Below are 25,332 nucleotides of genomic sequence, written 5' to 3'. Positions count from 1 at the left end.
CCTTTATATGCGTCTCCAAAGACTGCATTTGACTTTATATGCGTCTGCAAAGACTGCAAAGGCTAATTGACGGCTTTGTATACAACGTTTTATTCGATGATTTATGCTCAAAAATAAAGAAGGACGTCTATTTTTAATTGTCATGAGTGTTTATTGCTTAATTTTTATTCTTCTCGTTTACAAAATATTAGTTATAAATCTTAATGAACTTCAGATATGATTTTTAATATATTTGATGATATCAACCTAAGACGAAGAAAATACAAATTATTTATTTATTATTTATCCAAGTTTCAAACCACTTTTCACATTTATTTCACAAACTGTGCGCCAGATGGATCAACATCAACAATCAGCGTCAGGTGATTGACTTTTTAATTGGAATTTTGTACGTGATTTGACCTTGAATTTGACTTTGATTCATCGAATTCAACTTTTACACCTATACCGTAACATTAAAAAGCTAAATTGGAATCTTACTGCTTTCGGTATTTGTCAATTAATTTCGAATTCGTAACGTGTACGTTTGAAATCGGATGTGATGAAATGCGGATGTCCGCATAAAATAATGATATGAATATAACTGATGTATCATATATTAATAACTTTTGTAACAAGCGCGTTAAAAATAATAATAAAATTTTAGGTTAATAATTTTATGCAAAAAGTTTATGATTCGGCTACAACCTTCTAGACGTTGTCAACTTATGACTCGTAGTCCGTTTAAAAATATGAATTAATTACATATTTATGAATATGACTCGTTTGAGTCATTTCAGTCGACTTGGAATTTAATTATTGTTCATTAAACAATTTATAAAATCCTTGTCTTTGTACTTGAATAAAATATTGAATCATTGAATACTAAACATACCTGAGCAAATATTCAGTTTAATTTAATAAAATATTTCGAAACACATTTAATTTATTTTGTATATAAAATACATTTAAAGCATGTGATTATAAAGTAAATAAAATAGCATGATAAAAGCATTAATTTATAAAGTCAATTCTTATCACAATGAGCGATTATCCTTATTAGTTAATTAAAAAAGCAAATTTATAGGATTCAATGATATTCTAAAGATAGTCAGGATCGTTGCCATTGTAGGGCTTTCAAACACCTGAACATTTTTTTATAATTTAGAAGTCACTCTAACGACCATTTCAAACTAATTAAAAGAAAAATAAACATATATCGAAAGTGGGACCACACACACGACGGAAAAATGATTTCAATAATTGCGTTTATAATTGGAAATTCATCTATTAGCACATCCATCCCATGATATTAATCACTCATAAATACCGTCGAAATAACTACTCTTTGCTTGGAAAGGATATGCGGTAGATAATACAATCTACCCTGCGCTAATTACTACTGTTCTTCAACTTTCAGGTTACCGATCACCTACATAAATGGTCATCTGAACCGTATCTATTTAGGCGTGAACACATTTCGGAAGTATATACAAAAAGCGATGCAATGACTCGCAAACATCCTCATCTGTGATTCGATAGAGTTGTTTTCTTGTATTATATAAACCTTCTTGAAGAAAAATCAGTATAAAATTTACTTGAGAAAAGGCGAAAAATCCGTACGTACAGACAAAATAAAAAAATCTCTTATTTATTTAATAATTTGCCTAAGTATACTCAATAGTCTGATGTAGCGTGTTTTAAAACACAACGACTCTGTTGCGATTATGGTTTCCTGGTGTTTGAATTGCAGTTTTATTATTGAAAAGCGGCGACTTCGGCCGTGGTCGACGTCAAAGTGTTCCGGACTTACGTCCATGAAAGAATTTTAGAAAGTCGCCGGCGTGGCGCATGGTTGGAAAGGCCTGGAAGAACACGTCAAAAGAACTAGTTTTGTCCGAGCCTCGTCCGCCGAAGCCGCTTTCGCCCTGATTCTTGTCAAACGACGACGGTTTCGCCAACGCGTTTTCGACAAAACACACGATAGAGTACAGTGCAATGTCTTGATTGTGGTTCCCAAACTTCGGGAACTATGTGCTAAAAATCACAATAATGGAGTCCGCTGAGAAAAAAGCCATCTTTGTGATATTTTATGTGACTTTATTGTTCGCGTCGCTGCCGACTGGTGATTAACTCCGAAGCCATTTTATAAAATGTGTGTTTTGAGTTTGTATTCTAACCTCGCATGCGTTTCGGCTTTAGAAATCAACGGCGACGATGACGAGGATGGACCTTACCAAGGAAAACTTTTAGGAAAATTAAATTCTTATCATCACCAGGTGAGAATAAATTACTTGTAATAATTCGATAAGTTTCGTATCTAACCGCTCGTTGATATCACTTCTATTATAAATAACATTTCATAAGAAAAACGTTTTAAAGTATTTTTTTATGTAGGAAAGAATAAATTGAGATTGTCAATATAATATTTTTGATACATTATAAAATTGCATTCTAAAGTAGAATAATCAGAGAATGTCACGGTCGCAATTCAGTGATGTAGGACACATTTTTATAATGCTAGAAGAGAGTGTTGCACTTTAAGACTATTTGCTTTAAATTCAATTGAAATATATAAATAATTATTTTGTATAGAAATTATGATCTGAGAAAATCTTAATAATAATGTTTTACATAATTTTAAGGATTGAATGATTGATATTATTATTTCTTAATGTTTAAATCAAATAGTATTATATTTTTGCTATTTACTGCAATATTTATAATAATTTTAACTGAAATGAAAGTCTTTGTCTGGCAAATTTATGAAAGTTAAATGTTCAAAATAAATAGATAAACATGTTAAAATCTAATAATAATATTCTAAAACGTACGAAACACGACGCCCGCCATTAAAAATATCTTATCGTGATTCTTATCTAACAATTATATCAGATTTCTAAAAACGTCTTAAACTCACTAATAAGATAACTAAAAATAATTATTGAATTATTTAAATAATCAATTGTGATAAAATTTAATACAACACATGTAAAATTTTATTTTATCTTTGTAGTAAAAATATTGTTTTCTTACGTTATAATTTCATAATAATAATAAAAAATATTATCTGGGGTAAAATTTAACGCAAATGTGTAATAAACTGCGATAAATTCAGTCATTATTGTTATATTTACCATATGCTCTAGTTGCTTAAAGAATGTATTACTATGCAAAAACAGAAATGCCACTAATTACTCCAACACAGTGACTTGTGAATTGTGCATGGTGAATTTGCTGCGATAACGTTATCGCTTTAGCTCTTGAGCTAAAGAGTAACATAGTATATGACTATATTATCCTCACGGTCCTAGAGTGCAACTGAGCCAAATTTTAAGTGAATGTCATTCAATTTTATTCACAATAAGATGATCACATTTTGTTAAGGGTCCAAGTGTGCAATCTATATTTTCAACGAATATTATTTAATACAGTATACAAAAGGGGTAAGGTATTATTTTGTGCAGTCCTTCAGAAAAACCATGAAAAAAAGTATTTGGATCAGTTAATAGAGTAAGCATAGATACATACATACATACAAAAATACGTTTAATTCTGTGTTATTATTTTAAATCACTTGAAACCTAGCAGACGTATGCCGAATACGTTACAGCGGGGTAAATCAGTACCAAATGGTGACTGATGTCACTTTGCTGCAGCTGAGAATTGATAGCAAAAGGAAACTTTAAATTTATAATTTATAAATAATTTAAAAATTTAGTTTTTAGATAACATTTTGCAAGTTCTGTCGAAACTAACTTATCATAATTATTGCTATTTAGTAAACGGTGTATCTTTATTGTGTTATATATAGTATAGCATCAATCCATTGAAATATATTTTGCTAGCGCTTTTTATAACTTCAAACAAATATTTAGATTAGGTGTTTTTTTTATTACGAACCATAATCTCAATGTTTTTTAATCTTTGGATTATACTGCTGTTTTAGATTTGAATTCCTTTAATATTAGCTTATAGAAACAGTTTGTATCCTAGTAACAGTGATGTATTATTAAATATAATGTCACTTACCTAGTAACATATATACATATTTTACGCTTCACTGTTTAACTTTGCAATTTGGCAATTTCTTCTAGTGATGAATATTATTTGAGCTGATTTGATCTCATTGGCTCATTTTTTACCCAATTCTGAATATTACTTAGACACTAGATAAAATATATTTACATCCTTATTTACAAATGTCTGAAAGCATAACACAAATATTATAATTTAAGGTAGCCGGTGAAGTTTACGCCGTCGATCAATACACTCTTCTAATAAAGGGATTTAGTTATGACGGTAACGGTGCTGACACATTCTTCTGGGCTGGTGCTGCAAACAGACCCGGTCCTCAAGGTTTTATAGTTCCTGATGAGTACGGAAAGTAAGCAACATAATTAAAATGTATTATTATATATTATATATAATTTTTTTTTTTAATAAACAAATAATTTCAGGACTAATGTATTAGATCGTTATTTAGACAAAGATTTTACATTGACTTTGCCGGATAACAAGAAGATTACTGAGATCAAATGGTTCGCTGTGTACGATCTCACCAATCAGAATACGTTCGGTGATGTTTACATACCGGAAGAGTTTGAGCCTCCGGCGCCTCAAAAAGGCACGAGTTTCAGCAGCAGATCGCATGAAGTGTCCTCGGATAATGTCGTCATTGTTGATTCCAAAACAATAAGGTCAGTTTATAAATTTATAAAACACTGTACAACAATTTTTCACATTTTTTACCACAGCCTTGATTCATCAGCGCTTAATTTTACATATAAATTAAGGTGATGAATATTTGTGAACAAAATTGTATTGTCTCAGCAAAATAACACACATAAATACTAACCTACTACACATCGTAATGCCTCTCATATCACAAAGACTACATTAAACTAAGCTTAAATGTTTATAATTATAATAATTCATTATAATATTATAAGCTAATAAATAAATACGTACTTATTATTTTTTTTTAATTATTAATTTATTTAACTAATGGTTTATAAAGTAAACAAGTATAATCAAAACATACTTATAAAACATCATATAAATATAAAGACTTAAATATTATAATTTATTTCTTAATGCACAAATGTGTTTCTTTATTTCATTGAGGGAACTCGCTACATTTTTATTTTTGTGGATTGTGCTAGGAATTATATTATACAAATTCACACTTCTGTACATTATTCCCCTGGCCGCACTCGTTTTCTTATACCTAACTATCCTTAAATTGCGTCTATTTCTAATATTTAATCTATGTACATCTTTATTTATTATTAAAATACTTGGAATATATAAAAAATCTTTAATATTACTTGAATATCCGCCTATTCCATATTTATACAACTAGTAAATCTATTTTTATTTAAAACTATTATCATTGCCCTATTTTGTAATTTTTGCAAGTCTTATCTAATTTATTAGGCATATATAATATTATTGCATAATAATTAAAGTGAGGAAATATAATACTATTGTAGATTATTTTTTATTTGTTAAGTCTTTTGATTTTAAATTTTTTGATTTTACTCCAGATTGAAAAAGTATTTTATAGTAACAGTCTTCATAAATTTCATGCTATTACAGAATACCTGCATTTGCATATGACGGACTTGGTAAAGATACATACTTTTGGGTGGGAGTCGGACCTCAGCCTTCATCCAAAGGAAAGAAAGTTCCCGATGAATTTGGATAGTAAGTATTTTGTGATTTAATTTAATTCAGTTTTAAAAAGATGAACCGAACTATATTTATTATTTTTAGCCTCGATATTCTACGCAAGTACGACAAAGAGACCATCACACTAGAGCTTCCTGGTGATATAACAATATTCAACATAGATTGGTTGAGCGTCTTCGACTTGGAAACGAAGGAGAGCTTCGGTTCTATTTTAATACCTGATGGCTTAAACGTACCACCATCTTTAGTTAAAGTGGAACCTCACAAAAGCAGTTTGCCAAACTGTGTTCAGCTGCACAAAGATCTACAAGTGTCGTGGGAAGTATTTGGTCCTCAGATAACGATTCAATTAACTGGTCAAGTAAGTAAACATTGTTAAACAAGATAGCCAGTAGAAATAAAAATTAGTTGTATTCTTTAAATTTAAGGACCTTATTTGCGTTCTGGTGAAAGTTCTTTTATATCTCTCTTTTGCGATTTCAATTTTGCAAACATATCAAGTGTTTTTTATTCGAACTTTTCTCTAAACATGCGATTCAACATCGAAATATTATTTAAGTTAAAGAATTCTATTCGCGTTCTAGAGAAGGATTTTGATTTTGATTCTGCAATAACATTCAGAGTTTTTTGTTTGGACTATTTCTTAAGCACATAATTTAACACTGAAATATTATTTGAAATCAAGGACGTTATTTGCGTCATTGATAAGGTCCTATTATGTCGATATTTTTGTTTGGATTATTTCTGTCTCTGTGACATATTGATTTAATGAGTATCCGCTTACTGTTAATATTGTATATGTGTCAATAAATGATACATCTACAATATTCGAGGAAATCCACTTGAATTCAATAACTTTTTCATTATTTATCTTATTAAGTAAAATAAACGTGTTACAACTGACAATATCTCTTGAATCAAGTAACTAATTTCATCGATTTTACATCGTTTTTAAAGCTAAAAAATCATCAAAGGTAAAATAATACAACTTACATATTAGGAATGCCTGTTACTGAATATATAATATAATTATATACAAATTGAAAAAAATTAAAATTGTAATATTTAGGTTACTGAAGAAGAGTACATGTCTTTCGGAATATCAGGATCACCAACTAGCAGTGAAATGCTAAATTCTGATGTCACAGTGGCGTATGTAGATGGATATCAAGGTTTTGCTGTTGACTACAATATAACAGCTCTAGCACCGGTATGACCATAAAATAATTAAAATTATATTTATATATAAAAACAAGCATATTTTATTATTAAAATATTATTTATTACAGTGTATACAAGTACTAGGTCAATACAAAGGCGTTTGTAGAGATGCAATTGTGGGTGGACAGGATAATAATCAATACCATATGTCCAATAGAGAAAATGGTATCAATAGTATAACATACCGAAGGAGTTTAATATCTTGTAAGATGATTTTTATTATTATTATATAATAATGTGTTTATTAAATTCATTTTTTATACATTTTAGCTGATCACGGTGATAAAGAATATGTCACAGAAGGATTCACTTACATAGTTTGGGCAATGGGAAGATTGGATCATAATAAGGAGCCCGGTTTTCATGATTTTTATCCGAAACGTGACACTAAATTGGAGTTCGGTGTGAAGGAGCCAATCAATACATGTTTTGATTTTACAAGGTATTTAAAATATAAGAGAAAACTAATTATACAAAATTACTTTTGGAAACAGCATAGATATTACTTATCTAAGTTTCCTGGAAGTCCGTGATTATTAGTCATAGTTTTCAATTTATTTTCAAAATTAAGTTGCTCTTACAATACAACTCGGTGTTTCTCCTCTAAATGGGCCCAATTGTGGAGTATTTATTAAATATTTTGAGTCACTGGATAATCAGGGCCGGCCCGAGGGGCAGGTAGTATAGGCGGTCACCTGGGGCGTTAGGACTTGTGGGGCGCCATGATACCAAATGAAGGTGCAATATTAAATTTAAATTATCAAACAATATTGTTAAAGAATATAATCTGATATTAGTTTTTTTGGTACACTCTACTACATTCTTAAGATTATTTGATTATTTTACGCGTAAAAAATTGCGATAAAAAAACCCCACAAATTCTTTAATTCCCACAATCGACAAAAATAATATGGTGTCAAATATAATATTAGTTTATTTTAATTTGAATTATATTATTGAGCTCATGTAATGAGTTAATTAAGTATTAGTAGGGGGGGGGGCGCAAATTATTTTTTTGCCTGGGGCGCCAAATAACCTAGGGCCGGCCCTGTGGATAATTTATATATATATCTTATTGTTTAGACTTTTGATAATTGAACTTGTGACAATATACATTGACGCAATCGGCAGCAATCGTCATTTCGTCCATCAGATTTTTCAGAACCTTTTTAAAATCGTTATCAGTCGGTTTTATATAGACTGGCCTCAGTGTCATGTCTACATAATGTAGTTTATTTTCATTCGAATGGTTCATATTTCCTTTCAATTGGAATCTATCCATCGAAGACTATGAATATCGATTCGAACGATTCGGTAAACTGCTTCTCAGAAAATTCACTATATAATAATTTATTAATTGGGTTCCTTTGGTTCTTCGTCATGTCTTTTGTAGATTGTAACAGATTCAGAATTGTAGTATGTTATTCTATCTTGCCTGGATAGCAAAGGTTCTCTAATGATCTGCTTAAATTTTCTTTCAATAACGTCTATTGGTTTGCCCAAGATTATTTGTTCCATTTGTTTAAGAACGAATTTGTGATCATCTATTGAATGATGTTATCTGGGCTGGAATGATTTAAAATTTTTTTTTTTATTGTATCTAGTTTACCCATTAAGACCGATTGTGGATAACTCTTATTAGTCAACAAAACAATCTGCAGTTTTCCAATTATGTTGCCATTGATTGGAGTAATTGCGAACTTAGGATATTTGACATTGACTGTCTCTTTATTCCTGGTGGCATTTTAAAGAACTTCCTTCTTTGTAAGTTCACAAATGCTGGAGTAAGCAATCTTGACAGTCTATCCAGTCTTCTCAATGTCTTTTCTTCGAATGTCTTTTATATATTATATTTGAATTCATTATAGTCTGTTTATTGTACAGTCTTAAATAGCTTTGCAGCGTCATTGACTTTTGATTATAACGCATCACCACAAGCGAAAGCATGTTTTTAAAGTTGTCAGGTTGTATGGGTCTATTTTGACTCATTACGCCTGGAATCCAAATAATAGAGGTAGTTTCTAGTATGCTGCAGACCAGGGCATCATAAAGAGTGCACAATACTAAAGTATTTCTGAAGTAGCACGCATTTCTTAAGATAAAACTGAGCATTTTTAACGATCCGCTGTGAGTCTCTGTCGGCGCCAGTCGACCACACGCTGGAGTTCGCCGTTAACAGTGTGGGAGAGTGAGGGACCTGTTTTGAGCTTGAAAAACCCCAGGCTCTTGAGAGGAAGCAAACTTTGTGAGCACCCAACCAAGGTAGCGTCCTTTGGACTATCAATGACGAGCAAAGCACTGCATTTCAAACCAGCAGGCTAATAAGGGCCTGCCCCTTAGGGACCGGGAGTCGAAACTGGAACTGAGGCATCACGAAAGTGATGTTCAGGGATGAAGCATAGAAATGCAGGAGCATGCAACGCTAATGCTATGCAAAAGCTAAGCAACAGATTTGCAGGTGATCAGGAGGGCGTTTCCCAATAACACTCGGGAGAAGCACTACTGAGACTCTAACAAATAACATAGTACTACGGGGGGTGGATCCCGCTCATCTGGCCTTAAAAGCTGGATGCCGCCCGTTGGGTTGGACTCGTAGAGTCTTATTACTATTTAGTGTAGTAACTATTTGTGAGTCTCTGCCGGCGCCAGTCGACCATGTAACCAGTTAACAGTGTGGGAGAGTGAGGGACCTCTTTTGAGCTTGAAACCCCAAGCTCTTGAGAGGAAGCAAACTTTGTGAACACCCAACCGAGGTAGTGTCCTTTAAACTACCGATGACGAGCAAAGCAAAGCATTGCATTTCAACCCCAGTTGGCTAATAAGTGCCCGGCCCTTAGGGACCGGGGGCTAAATCTGGAACTGAGGCATCACGTAAGTGATGTACAAGGATGAAGCGTAGAAATACAGTAGCATGCAAAGCTAATGATATGCAAATGCAACGCATAGATTTGAAGGTGGTCAGCAGAGCGTTTCCCAAAACACTCGGGAGAAACACTTCTGAGACTCGTAGGGCCCTATTACCGGTAACGGCAGTGGTTCTTGCAATGGAAAACGTAGTAGCACTCTCTGTGAGTCTCTGCCCGGCGCCAGTCAACCACACGCTGGAGTTTGCCGTATATAGTGTGGTAGAGCGGGGGGGCCGTCTTGATGTTAAAACCCAAGCACTAGAGGGAAGCGATATCTCGGGTGACCTACTGAGGTATCAGTAAGAGGCGCTGCTACCAATGACGAAAAAAGCATAGCAAAGCAACGCAAGCAGCCCCTTAGGGGTGACCGAGGGTCGAGGTTGCGACTGAGGCAGCATATACACCCTTCCAAAGAGGGGGGTGGTGCTGTAACTGGGATGATTTGCAAATGCATGCATTTGCAAAAAGCAATGCAGGTTACCAACGAGAGCGCTAGAGGCCGACCTCACGCTCGGGAGAAATACTACGAACTCCTTTAATAAATATATAGCACTACGGAGGGTGGGTCCCCACTCACCCAGCCGTTAAAAGCTGGGTGCCCACCCGCAAGGGTTGGACTCGTAGGGCACTAGTTATGGTAATGGCAGTGGCGCACGCAAAGAATGCCATAGTATACTCTTGTGAGTCTCTGCAATGGGCTGGCTAAATTTCCAACGTTCTTCGAAAGTCACACCTAAATCCTTAGTAAAGGAAGACCTGTCTAGAATCCGTTGAGATAGTAGAAATATTTCGCCGGCATCGACGACCTTGAAAATGAAATTATGTGACATTTCTTTACACTGAAAGGTGTTTGGTTATAGCAAGCCGACTTCCATAAAGAATTGAGACTTTCTTGAAAATTTTCAAATTTTCACATGCCCCCGAATAGCACGACCACAATTTACCGTGTCATTAGGGGGGTCTATTGTATGTATTATTCTTCAATCTATCTATTTATGATTGCTTTATTTTAGATCTGATATAAATTTGATGGAGCCATGGGAGAAGTCCGAGATCTTCGATAGAACGGTCAGGACTTTTACAGCGACAGTTGGACCTTCCGGTGGCAAAAGAGGATATCAGGCTTTAACAGGACAGACTTCAAACGGATTGTCTTGGTACATCAACGGTTTATTGGCGCCAGAGCTATGGTTAAGGAGAGGCTTGACTTATTCGTTTAAAGTATTTGGCGGAAACAATCCTCATTCAGCGGAGTGGTATCATCCGTTGATAATATCGGTAGATCCACATGGCGGATTCGATCGTCTCAGTGATGCGGCGCAGAAGAACATAAGAGTCTTGGCAGGAGTGGAGTTCACTAGAAGAGGTCGTCCTAGACCTACAGCAGGTTAGTAATATCCTCATTTTAAAGTAAGTTCAGTGGATAGTATAACTCATTTTCTAACTTCCATATTATTAACAACATAGCTGGTCCATTGTGCGCTTCGAAGCACGCAGAGGGCAAAGATCGCCGATTAGATGACGATTTCCCAACGTTCAAGAAGTTCAACAGATCTCTCGAGTATAATTGCGAGCCGGGAGAACCGGCCGTCCTGGAAATTACACCAAACACTACATGGCCCGACATAGTCTACTACAACAGCTTCACGCATTCCAACATGGGCTGGAAGATCCACATAGTCGATCAGTACACAAAGAGCTCGTCGCAAATCTGTGCAATAAGTTTTCTACTACTCTCATGCAGTATTATCTTAGGTTTAAGATTCAATAATAATTAAATTGTGATTATTTGAAATAAAAAAGTAAATTTTATACACGGCTGCTTTTATTAATTACACTCTAACATCGAGATACAAATTTATAGATAACACAATCTGTGATGCTTTTGGTCGAATGGTCAAAAATGAGATTTTAAATCGAATCGTATAACAAATCATAAATATTTTAAAATTAAATTAAATTTACAATTTTAATATAATAATATATGTAATGTATATATACACAAGCATAATTAAATCATATAATAATATAACACAAGATTTGTTTCCTTTGGTTTACGATTGCAAAATAAGCAGTTTATCATTAATTTTAAAATCACAATCTTATAAGTGATAGCAATGATAGTGAACTAAAGCCAGTTTTATAAACTGTGTGCCGATGATTATCACCGTAAATATGAAGTGATTAAATATATGAGTAAAATATTGAAATACATATTATAATAATTAATAAACGGCGGGTTATAAGACTCAAATTATTAAGCCATTACAAACGTTTCTTCTACATATAAATATACAAGAATGTAGTCACTTTTAAATACAACCTTCACAGTATTCGAAGTTTTTGAGTAACACACATTTTTATTCATAGCTAATTAATGAAAAAATGTATTGAAGATAATACATGAGTCACATGTAACTGACAATAACAAAAAACAATACTAATTAAAACATATATGATAATTTTGTAAAAAAAATACTGAGCAATTATTTTGTATAACGAAAAATGTATACTTAAAAATTAATAATTACAACCATAATGAATTTATTACATATAAAAATGTAATTCAAAATATTTTTTGAATATTTTGTTAAAACAAATGTTGAAAAAAGCAGCAAGTAATTTTACATATAAACTAAGTTATCTTATCTTTGTGAAAACAATATTTGTTATACAGTTATACAAATGAAATAAAATATTTCTTTAAATTTATTTAGTCCCTGCAGAAGTTTTAAATTTACAAAAATAAATAAATGTTTCTCTAGAGATCTGCAATTTAAAAAATGTGCCATCAATTATCATGTATCAAGCAATACAGAAATGATTTGATCCAAATTAAATTAAACCTACAAAGCAAGTTGGCGTGTCATATTTTAAAAATATAGTTATTATGGATGTCTTTTTATAAGCGAATAAAACCAATTTATGAGCGTATATAAATCAAAAATATCGTAAAACATCCTAACGAATTAATATTAATATTACATACAATATATTTCCATGTCTTAATAAAATTAAATACTAATTTAAAAAAAGCAATTACTTCCGCAGGAACTGACTCAATTGATAAGCAAATTTTAAAGAATTAGAATCAGCCAAAATGCTTGAAATCGAGCGGAATGTTACAAATATGACGATTGTTTATTTAAAAATAGTTCTTTATCCATTTTCTAAAAGTGAAAAAAGGTATGATACTTATAAATCATGTATTCTATTAGACAACGTCCGAAAATCACAATCTTCTATCAGTCGAATCAGCGCTCATGAAACTTGACGAAGTCGACGAGGGTCGTTGGAATTCTTCCATCTTCGTACGGAATCCCGTGAGCGATGACCTGATGAGCAGCCAGGCACTTCAACGTTACGTACTTCATCAAATTCACAGAGCTCTGGCAGTTGTTGGTGATCAGAAAAGCAGGTGAGTCTCCAAACTTGTTCGGTTGATCGATATGAGCACTATATTCGAGCAGCAGATTCGTCAACTGATAATTCAATAAAACAATCATTAATATTTTAGTTTCATATGTGATATAAAACATAGTAAACACGCTCACTTTTGCTGAATAGTTATAAGGTATGCAAGCCACATGCAAAGCCGTGGATTTAGATTCATTTTTAGCGTTGACGTTCGATCCGCAATCCAACAATAATTTGGCGACTTCATGATGTGGAAATATAGCCTGAAACAATATGTATCACGATCAAGTTTTACATTTTATAGTAGGACTAATATTGTTTTATATTTATACAAATCTTACCCTTATATCCACATCGTCTTGATAGTATGTTCCTTTAAGCACATTTAAGCTGGACACTGATAGGTGAAGAAGAGTGTCTCCTTTATAGGCACTTCTTATGTTCATAGATACCAAATCGGTGACTAATTCAACGGCCTAAAATAAGTTAATAAATTTAAAGTTTAACTCACTTTAAAAGTGGCATTAAAATAACAATTTAATACCTCGTTCTTATCTTCTTTATCTGACGCCGTTTCGATGAGTAGATAAATTAAATGTGTAACACATTTCATCGTTTTGTCAAACATCTCAGATTGCTTTTTGAAATATGGTCTAATATCCAAATACGATCTCGTTTCTAAAAGAAGTATAGTTTATATATAAACAATGTAACAATGATGAGAGCCGCAGTAATTGCGTGATCATGATCGACAGTAGAATGATTCAAGTTTAAACTGTCTATTGACCATTTCTTTACTTGGATTGATATATTGATATAAGAAGAACATCACAGAAATACTTATTTTAGTCGGCAACGTAGACGGAAGAGACAGAAAGATTGCTTGACTGAACAGTTGTGTTAAGAACAGTCATTACAGCTGGAAATTTCCACCTTCATTGCACTTAGCAAACTTAGTACAAAATTACTGGTGCGCGATATCACCTTTAACAACATTTCTGGGAACATTTGCATATTTTAATGAAAATTTTATAAATCGGTCTTTCGTCAACATTCATACATACCCTGTCTATCTTTTTTTATCAACTTAATTTCGAAAATTTCTTATTAAAATTAGATGATATTTTGAAGTGATTTATAGATATTACTTGCTTTTTAACCACTTAAATCACAGAATTTGATTCCCGGCTCGCTCCCAGTTTGTTGAATAGTTCCCTCTATAGAATAGAATAGTGAAATAGTCAATAATAAAATATTTAAAATTTCTAAAAATGATGAAACCTAATGAAAAAATATATTTTCTATGAAATTTTGACGGATTTTATTATTAAATATAAATTAAAGAATTTAAAACAAATAAAAAAACAGTAAAATCAAAGACAAGAAATTTCTTCCATTTTTAATCCTTTCGGGGAACATGTTAGAATTGACACACCTTCCCGATCATGCCCGAGTTAGCTCAGAAATTTATATTTTGTGAATTCTCATTTCAAAAATCAGCATATTTTTAAAGTGATTTTCTTCAACTTACCCATCATATGTTTTACTTATGTCAGTAAGTCATTGTACAGAAATATTTTTTTATGTGATAATGTAATGCATGTAAAGTTTAAAGATTACAAAATAGACTTAAATGTATGTACAAAATGTAATATAAATAAATTATCTTAATGGGTCCCGCAAAATTTTGGAATCTAGCTCCACAAAAGCAACCGATTAAAAAAAGTTGGGAGGCTATTAAACCAGACAATGAATAGAAGAACATAAATCAACATTTAGAAGTGTAAGAAGTATTCACATACATGTTTATCAAGTGTTAAAAGTCTCAAATCGTCACTGAATAAAGCAGATTTTTTAAAGTCTCTATGTCGATCCAAAAAACATTCAGGCATACGCTTTCTTCATCCGTTACAAAATAATATAATTTACCTTTCATGTTAGTAGTCAACAATTTAAAAACGTGGACTACGTCTTGGAATCTCGGAAGCGCTTGAGTTCTCGAAAAATCTCCCGAAGCTCCGTTCAATCCACCCACTTTCAAATCAATCATAATCTTGACTAAAGCTTGAGCTGAGAAGCACGTATCTGAAAACCATAACATTATAATGTTAGAACCATGTCATTAAATATTAACTTATTGATAACTAAAGCATTACCTGCATAAAGTATAGAATCTCTCTCTATTCTTATCTGCAAGGCCCATATCCACAAATCGATGCATCTTTGATACCTCAAAGCATCGGCATAAGCAGCGCCTCTGAAATAATTATTAAATGGATAAAAGAACACGCAAAAAATCTTAGCGGTTATAATATTGAAAGTCATACCGGTACATAAGTCTATAAACCGTATCTTTATGATACACGCCGAGGATTCTTTCGCATATGATGAGAGACTGAATGCGCATCATGTCTATATCGGTGGCAATGGAGAGCAAGTCGAAGTTAGATGTGAATTCAACGGCGTATCTATATGCAGCTCTTGGCGGAAGTATCGGTCTTTTAGCTAAATAAAATATATTTTTTTATTGAGTGATTGCAAAAAATATCAGAAGTAATATTTTTTTAATAACAAACCTAAATATGTTCTTCCTCTGTTGCGTATAGTATCAGAAATCCTCCAATATTCCATCGCAAACAGTGAATCGTTGAAATCGTCGAGCATTGTCGAACCTACATTAAATTTATATAATATAATATCAAATTTTGTCAATTGGGAAGCTACTATATCATGACTAATTAATACATATTATAATATTACAACTGTCACATTTAACACTTTAGTTGCCAAAATCTGATATATCGTATTGAGAATTACTAGATCTACTAATGTCATCAATTAAGAATGAACCGGATACATTTCTAATGGGCTGTATTTAGGTATTTTTTGAACATGTATATATATTTTTTTATAATGGATTACGTTGATATTTTGATATTATTCTTAAGTCTTGGCAACTAAAAGGTTAAAAGCGAGGATGTGTTTATTTTAATATTCCATTGATTCCTATATATTTGCTACTATAAATAATTAACAAATACTTAATTTGAGAGGAGTTGACTAAAGAGATGAATGCTTCTCTCATGGTCAATGTTATGTTGTAATATCACTAGTGAAGCAAGCAAAACACCTTTATGTGGTGGTAGATCATAATTCAATAAAAAACATTAAAGGATACGATATAACTGACAATGAAAACTAGTACAATATAAAATAAAAGGTATTAGAAAATTATTAATGATTACTAGTTTTATGCAATATAAACCAAAATAAAAATCAACATCAACATCACATATTAGATATTTCATTTTTGAGTAGAAAGACAGTTATCTGAAACGTAAAAGACAGATGGAATATTTCTAGTTTTATATTTTAATTAATAAAATCACAATGCTTGCTCTATGCATCGACATTATAAAAAATGCCACAAATTCCCCTAAGAAAATTAGCAACAAGACTAGAATTTTTCTGGCTTTGAAAACCATCTATCGAGAACCAAACAATCGTGGCCCCCACAAGGAAGGGGGGGGGGGTTCTAGCCCGGGGGCCCGAAAGGTACTGACACCAGTTGATTATATAAAATTATTTTTTCACTAATCAGTTTATTCGACTTGTAGTACCTTGTCAGTGTACCTGCTTTGACCGAAGTTCATAGAATTCGTTCACTGCAATTTTTAACACTGTGTATAAACCCGTCAATTTGAACGTAAAATAGGTATATAGTGACCAGATTTTCAAAAATAACTAGTTTCCGAAAATAAAAATAATATTAATATATTTGCATTGTTCAAATATAAAAGTCGTAAAAAAACATAGAAAAATACAGTCTGATACAAATCAAATCGGAATCCTGTCAATTTGACGAGTGCTAAAGCCTGTATGTCATCAGGTAATCCTCAATTCAATTACTCCCAAATGTTGATTGTAAAAAAATTGATTTAGTAAATTTTAACTCTTTCACGCAGGTTCACTTGGAAACGTGTGTTTTAATTTTTTATTTTGATTTCAATTAATTAATTAATCAATTTTTAATTACTTATTTTTTTATTTTAAATAAAAGAAAATAATATAATTTAGTTTTAAAAAAATCGGCATTTCGGTAAGACTATTACTTTAAAATATTACCAAGTAACTCATAAGCGTCTGCCAAACGTTCGTCTCCGTATTTGATGCGGTTTGTCAGAAGCTTGAATATTTGAGTGGCTCCTTTGAGACACGCAGTTTGCAAAGCATCGTCGCCAGACCGAGACAGAGCGCATGAATTTGCACCAAAATCTAAGAGCAACTTTGTCGTTTCTTTTCTAAAAATAAATTCCAAGCTCATTATGCAATCAGATTCAGACACGAAATATAACCATCTTACCGATGCTCTTGAATTGCATAATGCAATGCAGTTTTGTGCTGAATGTCGGTAGCGTTGACGTCAGCACCGTTTTCTAATAAATATTTACAGAGCGCAACCGACTGCACTGAATTAATGAGACACGTTCCCCCGTTGTAATTTGGTTTTTTAATATCAGCACCGTTCTCCACCAAGAAGCGAACTGCAAAAACATGAGCAATTTTAGCATAAGAAAAAATAACAATTTAATAGATTCAGAGCCAAAGAATATGTTCCTAAATACAAATATTTTTAATGCAAACCAATTTCTAGATGGGTCATAAAACAAGCGCTCCTGACTGGCGTGGATCCGGTGTCGGATTCAGCGTTGACATCGGCCCCGTTCCGCACCAGACAGCGGATGACGTCCAGCTTGCCCGAGACAGCAGCGCACCACAACGGAGTGACGTAATGGACAGATCTTGCAATAAAGCAACAGTTCACAATAAAACAAAACAGTAACGCAGTTTCCTATACCAGATCATTCAACGTTTCCGATTAGAAGCATTAGTGAGTAGATAAGAACCTGTCGTCCGTGACTTCGTAGAGACTCCGCTGCTCGACATTGACGCCGCAGACGGTTATCAGGTAATCTACTATCTCCACGTTTCCTCGTTTGGAAGCAACGAATAGAGGGGTGCATCTGTCTTTTTCGCGACTGGCGATCTCCTTCCTTATGGTGAATGGGAGTCTGAAAGTTAAAATAATTTGCAATAAGTTTAAAGCCAATCTCATAACTATCTATTAACGTTTTAAGAGCTTAAGACTAAAATGAAGAATAACATAACAAGATTGAATGAATCAGTGAATATAGCAACATAAAAATAATGTAAATTAACGTAACTTTTTAAAAAAATAATATAATCAAATTTAAAATTGTTGAAAATTAATCAAGTGCTGGAAAATTTTATTATATTATAAAAAACAGACTTCATAATCCATTCAATTATATATCATAAGAATCGTTATAATGAATATGTATTTTTCAGTGAAATTATATTTTAACTAGTGAAATTATATTTTCACTAGTAAAAATATAATTTCACTAACTAGACCAGTGAAAATGTATTAAATAAATAATTTATAAAACATTTTAGTTGCGAATCTTCTATTTGCAATTCAAACTCGAACCTAATTCCTTGATTTTTCTCCAGGAGTCAGTAGACAAAAACAATATTTAACCACTTTATGACTGAAATATTTTTCAAAAGTTGTTCAAACGGATATTATTTTTTACCATCAATGTGTCGATAAGCTTTCTTTGTTCTAAAATCCCACTTTATTTTTATTTACCCACTGGTAAAGGGATCAGAGTAGGATATTGGTGAATGAGGCAGAACGCTAGATGTGTAAATTAAAGTGCTGAATAAAACTCTACAAAAGTGAATCTGAAATATTATTTTGCTCATTTATGACAATTGGTTAGAACAGTGAACACCCTATGAATAACTCTGCAACGATTTTTTTATAATATAATAATAATAATAATTTTATAATATAATAATTTTATAATATAATAATAATAAAATTGAACAGAAATAATGATGCATAATACATAATTATGAGAAATAAAACAAAATACACATTAGAATAATAAAATACTAAACGCAAAAAAAAAAACCAAAACTCACCAAATGAGCCATATGAAAAACGCTAAGCGAAATCCCGCACATGTGTGTGCTTATTTTTAATAGTTTTTTTTTTGCATGACTAAAGAAATAGAGTTTCGTCATTGGTTTATAATATTATTCATGTAATTTCTACGTGTATTTGTACATATTTATTGAATCAATATGACTGAAAGTAAAACTGCTAATTTTGTGTAGCAAGAATAAATGGAAGATCAAAAAAGTGTATTTTATTTTAATGATATTAATGACTATTTAATGGTTCTTTTCTAGCTACTTTTATTTTTACAAGGAAATGTTTCATTAGTTCGTTCATGTACCCTAAAGATATTTTGAAGTGAAAATAGTTGTTTCTTGTCATTATTTTTTATATTGGAGGTGTGGAATATTCATAGCATATTTTATAGCAATTAATTCAACAATGACTGTCAATGAAAACTATATATTTCATGTTTTACGTAATACAACCGTGACATCCTTTCACTTATTCACGTATTATATCAAAATACAATTAGCGTTAATTAAGTCTTGTTACACAAAATACACTGTAATAAACATTATACAATTTCCCAAAAACAAACCATGTTGAACGCCGGTGCCTTATGCGTAATTGTACAATAAATGCAAATGAAGAGAAATCAAAACCCAAGAGCAGAAATAAAACACAAATTCTGAGCGCAGATAAGCAGTTGTGAAACTGGCAGGGCAAGATGTACTGGTGAAAACAAATAGAAAGTTCAAAGTAAATGACCTGTTATTGAATAATTTTATTTTTAGGCTTGAATGAAAAGTTTTCATAATGTCGCAAAATTATATTTGGAGCATTTTAACATTTCACGATATGATGTATAGTAAATATAAAATATTTACAGTGTTGCTTTTAAACAACCGTCAAGTAGTTTATGGATTTAAAATTATTTCATTAATTAGTACAATAGCTTCCTGAAAATTAAAACATAATAAATGTTTCATAAAAATTGGTTTTTAATTGTATATTTAAATATAATTAGCCAGACACTATTAAAAGGGCAATGTTCAATATATGTAAATATTTAAATGATTCTATCATAGTTTCATTTTCGAACTAAATTTATTTATGTACAAAACACCGGTGACTGCCACCTGCAAATTAGTAGTATATGTATTATAAACATATTCATAATTCCTTGAAACATAGTGTAACAAAAAGATGATTAACTAATATCGTAACATTGAAAAATGAACAAAGAGTACATAAATTAACTGATAGTATTCTATATTTATTACCCGTGGAAAATAAAATTAAGCTCAACCTGAATATTTATGATGATATTGTATTGTTGTATTTTATAAAATCAAACATTAGGTTATTATATACATATATATGATAGATCTGCAATCAATATGAATTAAATTATTTTATTATTTGTTTATATAATTGTGAGTTGTATCCAATTATTTTAATCTCAATACACATCATTATTTTGGCGTTACACGGTTACTTGCATATGGGTGTATTTTACACCTCACTTAGATAATTTCAAATAGCAGAATACATTTCTTATTGTTTGCTTGATCTTAAATAAATATTGTTTTTACAGCTAAATCAATTAGGCAACGAACAAAAAAAGAAAATCTGCAGATTGTAGTATTTAATGTATATACAGTTTATGAATTTCCAGAGATGCCTACAAATCTTATCTCACTTCAAGGCATACTTATCCTCAAAGAAACGCAACTCTGGTCATAAACAGCATCAGCTATTGATAAAATGAAAGTCATACAACACTGGGTAAATCTGAACGTAAGGCTTAATTAAAATGAAAACCTAATAAGTTATTTATTGTTATTAAACATTAACCTATTCATAATCTTTTAACGCCTCTGACTTGTGTGACCTAATTTCGCTTATTATATATTCTGTCTCACATCCTCTTGAACGATAAAGTAATTCATATTGTAAATATATATATATAAATTTTAGCAAAAAATAAATAATAAGCAGTTCAATTATAACTTTTATATTAAAAAATATTCCACTGAATTTTCAACGATAAGATATTAGAGAAGAAACCGGAGTCAAAAAACAATTTTATTGCATATTTTATTATTTACGGTAGTTCCATAAATAAATGAGCAATTTTTGATATGAATTGCAGAATTTCTTTATTTATTTAATGAACTCAACTGTCGTTAGAAAAACAAACTGTTACTTTACAATTGGATATATGGAATTAAAATTTGGAGTAAAATTAAAAATTTAAAAATGAAAGTAATCTAAAGATTATAATCAAAAGCATGGAGATACATCACAAGATCTTCGCGTAAATGCGGTAAATTAAAAAGTAAAATAAAGTTAGCAATACTATCTCCACCGTTTGAAGAGGCAAGTTTTTCTGGACCATTCCACAAATCCTCTCTTCTTCATAGTTAACGAGCGATTTACTTTATTACTAGAGCTATATCCATATTTTAGAAATATTTTCTTTACTTTCAGGTGATTTGAATTTTAGTAAATCTGTTGGGGTGATTTTATTTGTATTTTTATTTCTTCTCTTTTGTGTTCAGATCTTGATGGATTACTGAGTTATAGACACACCATTGGATGTCCCGTTAACCTCTTAATTGTATACTATGCATCTATATCAGCTTCAAGATGAATACAAGTAGTTTATTGTCAATTATTAACTGACAGTTTTTACCTAATAGCTATTAATGTTTTCTCAGATTATACAATTTTTTTAATTGGACCATATATAAATTTTTTCATATCAATCTTTTGTCCAAATCTGTGTAATCAGTGTTACTTAACCATTCTTAGACAGATTTCTGTTCATTTGTCAATCTAAAGATTTGAAGCCATCGATGGCGCATCCTGGTTTTTTTGGTTAGGTATTTTTACCGAACTTATAGTACTGTAGTCAATATATTAGCTCTACAGTACTATACCTAGAGAAGATATATGTATACATCGGCTTTTTAATTTTTTTTATTTATTATTCAATTTTATAGATATTTTGAAGATAAAATGAGTTTCTATGTTAGGTTATAACAACAAGCTCATCAAGATTTATGCACCTTTGTAAGCACATGAAGCGAAAAAATGTTGCATCTCTACGTTCCATATTTTTCAGTGTTGTATAATTATTTTTAAATTTATTTTTCCCAATAAAAATAGAAAAATGTATCTATTATTAATCAAGTTGCAAAAATATGCCTAAGAACAGGTATTTCTAACCTACTTTTGTCAAGATATTAATAGGGTTAAAAATGTAATTTTATTTTGGTTTTTTCCATCATAAAAATTAAAAATAGATGACTTGTCATCCGTGTTTCAATAATGGGAGCGATTAATAGAGGGTTAGCGGAATAAAAAAACACATTCGTTTAATAATACCTAAATTATAATATTATTTACTTTTTTGCCATATTTTATATATACAGCCTTGGCCATAATAATGTGGCGCCCCTTAAAATGGCGTGTGTGCATAGTCTGACCGAAATATTTAACATATAGTATTAACCGTAATTCTGAGAACTATAATATATAATATAAAGGAATTTGACATTTTTAATTGCTCACTTGAGTTTAAGAAAAGATTGCAGGTTAAATTGTTAAGTCTTTTTTATTTAAATATTATATAAACATTTAAAAAATGGCAAAAAAAAACGCAAATTAAGTGAAGCTAAAAGAGCGAATATAATTTTATTGCAATTTATTCAGTTAGTGAGAAGAAAGCTCAACAGTGTGGGATTCAGAGGTTTTAAAGCTCGACACAAACTGTGACTCTCAGAAATAAATAAAAACGTCATGAAAGTCATTTGGTCCGATGAAACCAACTATAAGATAATTTCAAGCTGAAATTGGTTAATATAAAAAAACTAGTAAAAACTTACTTTATTCAAAAACTTTTAGAGCAATAATTTATTTAAAATAATCATACTTTTTTAATACATTTTTTATGTCTTTGGGACCCCTAAAGAGTTGGATAAGAATATGTTACTGATTGCGTAGTACCCAAAGTGAAATGTTGCATGGCAGCAGCAAGGGTAGGAAATCTGTACACTTGCATTTATATATCAATGTTGGAAAATATTTTCAAGCTATCATCCGATCCCAGCAAGAAAACGCTTTATGCCGTCGGACTTTGGGGTAAAAAGGGTTGCAGCTGTAATTATATAACTAAAAAAAATATAGTACATCCAATAAATAGGGTCGATTAATTTCCATTGTAAAAAATAATTGGACATGGTGATATTTTTATAGTAATTATGTATTCATTAAAACTACCTACAATACTATTGTTTTTGGTGTAGACTATTTCATAGTCTCTTTCCTTAATTATTTCTGTTGTTATTTATTTATTATTATTTTATATTGTATTTATAGTTCTTTATAGAAAAAAATCAGTGATTTTCAACTTTTCTATTATTAAATTTCGTTCAATTAATTTTAAGTATTTTGTGGATTTTTTTTATCAATTCAGAGCCTCTCAATATTTTTTATATAATGTTTTGTTCATTTATTTCGTACTTTGTAATTTATTGCTATTATTTTCTATAAAAATAACTTACATTAAATCAAATTAAAAAATAATATAATATTTTTTATTTATTGTTTGTTAAGTTACATATGTAAATATATAAATATCTAGGGTTAAACGATGGAATGTGCTGTCTTTATATAATCAGATAAACAAGTCTCTTTTCCTTCTACGGTGTATACCAAACCATTGACTGACAAAGGGAAATTTCGTCTTTATTCAAATACCTCTTGTATATTTTTTGGCCAATACAATACCTTCTTGTGCCTTTCCAATTCACGAGTCTTTAAACCGTACATGTACGGTGGTCGATCATTCATTATTTTAAGGTATCATTGATAGGTATAGGCGAGATACTTTTCCTTTCGCTCGCTCGCGTATTAAGTGACGTGAGTGAATGAGAGATAAGGGCATGCGGTCTGCATCGTCACATAACACGCAAGCAAGCGAAAGGTATACATTTATATAAAAAAATAATAGCAATAAATTAACAAAACATTTTATAAAAAATAGTAAAATAAATAAACGTTAAGAATCACTTTAGATGCAATATAAAATAATAATGGTTAATGATACATACAAGACGAACACGGACACGTGTACTTTAACAATAGATCGAAGTGAATTATAAACCAAGGTCGATAGGTATAGGTATAGGTGTAGGTATAGGCGAAAGCGGTTTACTTTTCGAGAGAAGTCCTGAGCTTGGCGCTGAGGCGGGCGCCAGGGGCGGAGTGCCGGCACTCGGCCATCAGCTCGCTAAAGAAGCCCTCCTTGAGGCGAAGGGAGTCGCTCGACGAGAGACCGACGAAGGGCGGCGGCGTCGCGTCGCACGACCCCATCGCGCCGTCGCTCAAAACAAACTAAACGTCAAACATCGATTCGCGAGCACGCGTACCAACTGATTGCCTGAGTTGCCTGCCATCGGTTGGTTTCACTGAGGGGTAATACTGAACGGTTCTGATGTTGTTTTTTCAATTCACAAAACAAGTGTCAATTATAAAAAACGTAAATATTTATTTATTATATATATACAAATGTTTTCAACCTTGTGCACCTGGGGATTGTTCAAAATTAACTAATTAATGCGCAAATGATGAAAGTGCCTACTTTCGAGGTCGTCTGCAATTCTTAAGCAAATTGTTTTCATTTGCTTATCGACAGACTTATATTTTTAAAAAAATACACAAATTTAAGAATTACATTTGACATATTTTATTAATTATTTATTTACTTTTTATTAAATCTTACGTTGTAACCTGACAGGCGTAACGGGTTAAATCTGTACCAACTGAGTAAGTCAATCAGACATAATGAATACCTACAAGTATAGTCCATTATCGTTGTGTTGGAAATAAGGGTGCGTGTACGCATGCATGCACACATACACAGTTTTCCGCGAATTTGTTTACACCGATAGGAGAACGTTACCAAAACTAAATCAGGGCTGTTTTAAAGGTAGGGTGACCATACGTTGGAAATTTAATTAAAAATTATAATGTGTTATATTTTTATTATAAATTATTGTCGTGTTGTGTAATTTTATTATCAATAAAACAATTCCTGTAATATTTTATTGGTAT

General features: G+C 31.6%; 2 protein-coding genes across 7 annotated transcripts; one reads left to right on the top strand and one right to left on the bottom strand.

Moving 5' to 3' along the window:
• The first annotated feature begins 1,868 nt into the window (after nucleotides 1–1,868).
• On the top strand, nucleotides 1,869–11,612 carry knk (cytochrome and DOMON domain-containing protein knickkopf). Its single transcript, XM_088202659.1, has 11 exons — nucleotides 1,869–2,104; nucleotides 2,182–2,258; nucleotides 4,218–4,366; nucleotides 4,440–4,679; nucleotides 5,581–5,688; nucleotides 5,758–6,034; nucleotides 6,743–6,883; nucleotides 6,963–7,098; nucleotides 7,165–7,336; nucleotides 10,814–11,187; nucleotides 11,268–11,612. The coding sequence occupies exons 1-11, from the start codon at nucleotides 2,032–2,034 to the stop codon at nucleotides 11,576–11,578; spliced, it is 2,058 nt and encodes a 685-aa protein (XP_088058785.1). The 5' UTR covers nucleotides 1,869–2,031; the 3' UTR covers nucleotides 11,579–11,612.
• Nucleotides 11,613–12,043: 431 nt separating this feature from the next.
• Nucleotides 12,044–24,654, bottom strand: m-cup (ankyrin repeat protein mann-cup). Of its 6 annotated transcripts, XR_015812068.1 has the most exons (14): nucleotides 24,434–24,654; nucleotides 18,125–18,289; nucleotides 17,862–18,019; nucleotides 17,581–17,761; nucleotides 17,343–17,518; nucleotides 15,794–15,889; nucleotides 15,545–15,722; nucleotides 15,374–15,474; nucleotides 15,147–15,302; nucleotides 14,282–14,434; nucleotides 13,762–14,215; nucleotides 13,559–13,693; nucleotides 13,355–13,480; nucleotides 12,044–13,282 (listed from the first exon to the last, which is right to left on the bottom strand). XR_015812068.1 is itself a non-coding variant. In XM_088202662.1 (13 exons), exons 1-13 carry the CDS (start codon nucleotides 24,589–24,591, stop codon nucleotides 13,055–13,057), a joined length of 1,992 nt encoding a protein of 663 aa, XP_088058788.1. In that variant the 5' UTR covers nucleotides 24,592–24,654; the 3' UTR covers nucleotides 12,044–13,054. The 6 variants fall into 6 exon arrangements, 4 of the variants coding, with proteins under 4 accessions (XP_088058788.1, XP_088058786.1, XP_088058787.1 ...); XM_088202662.1 differs by lacking the exon at nucleotides 14,282–14,434 and having other exon boundaries at nucleotides 13,762–13,895; XM_088202660.1 differs by lacking the exon at nucleotides 14,282–14,434 and having other exon boundaries at nucleotides 13,762–13,895; nucleotides 17,862–18,035; nucleotides 18,126–18,289.
• Between the last annotated feature and the right edge of the window lie 678 nt (nucleotides 24,655–25,332).

The sequence above is a fragment of the Plectrocnemia conspersa genome, unplaced genomic scaffold, assembly GCF_051122295.1.
Source record: "Plectrocnemia conspersa isolate PC_06_02 unplaced genomic scaffold, ASM5112229v1 ptg000013l, whole genome shotgun sequence".
NCBI classification, from domain to species: domain Eukaryota; kingdom Metazoa; phylum Arthropoda; class Insecta; order Trichoptera; family Polycentropodidae; genus Plectrocnemia; species Plectrocnemia conspersa.
The sequence above is the reverse complement of the archived record's forward strand: the minus strand, read 5'-3'. Positions and strand labels throughout refer to the sequence as shown.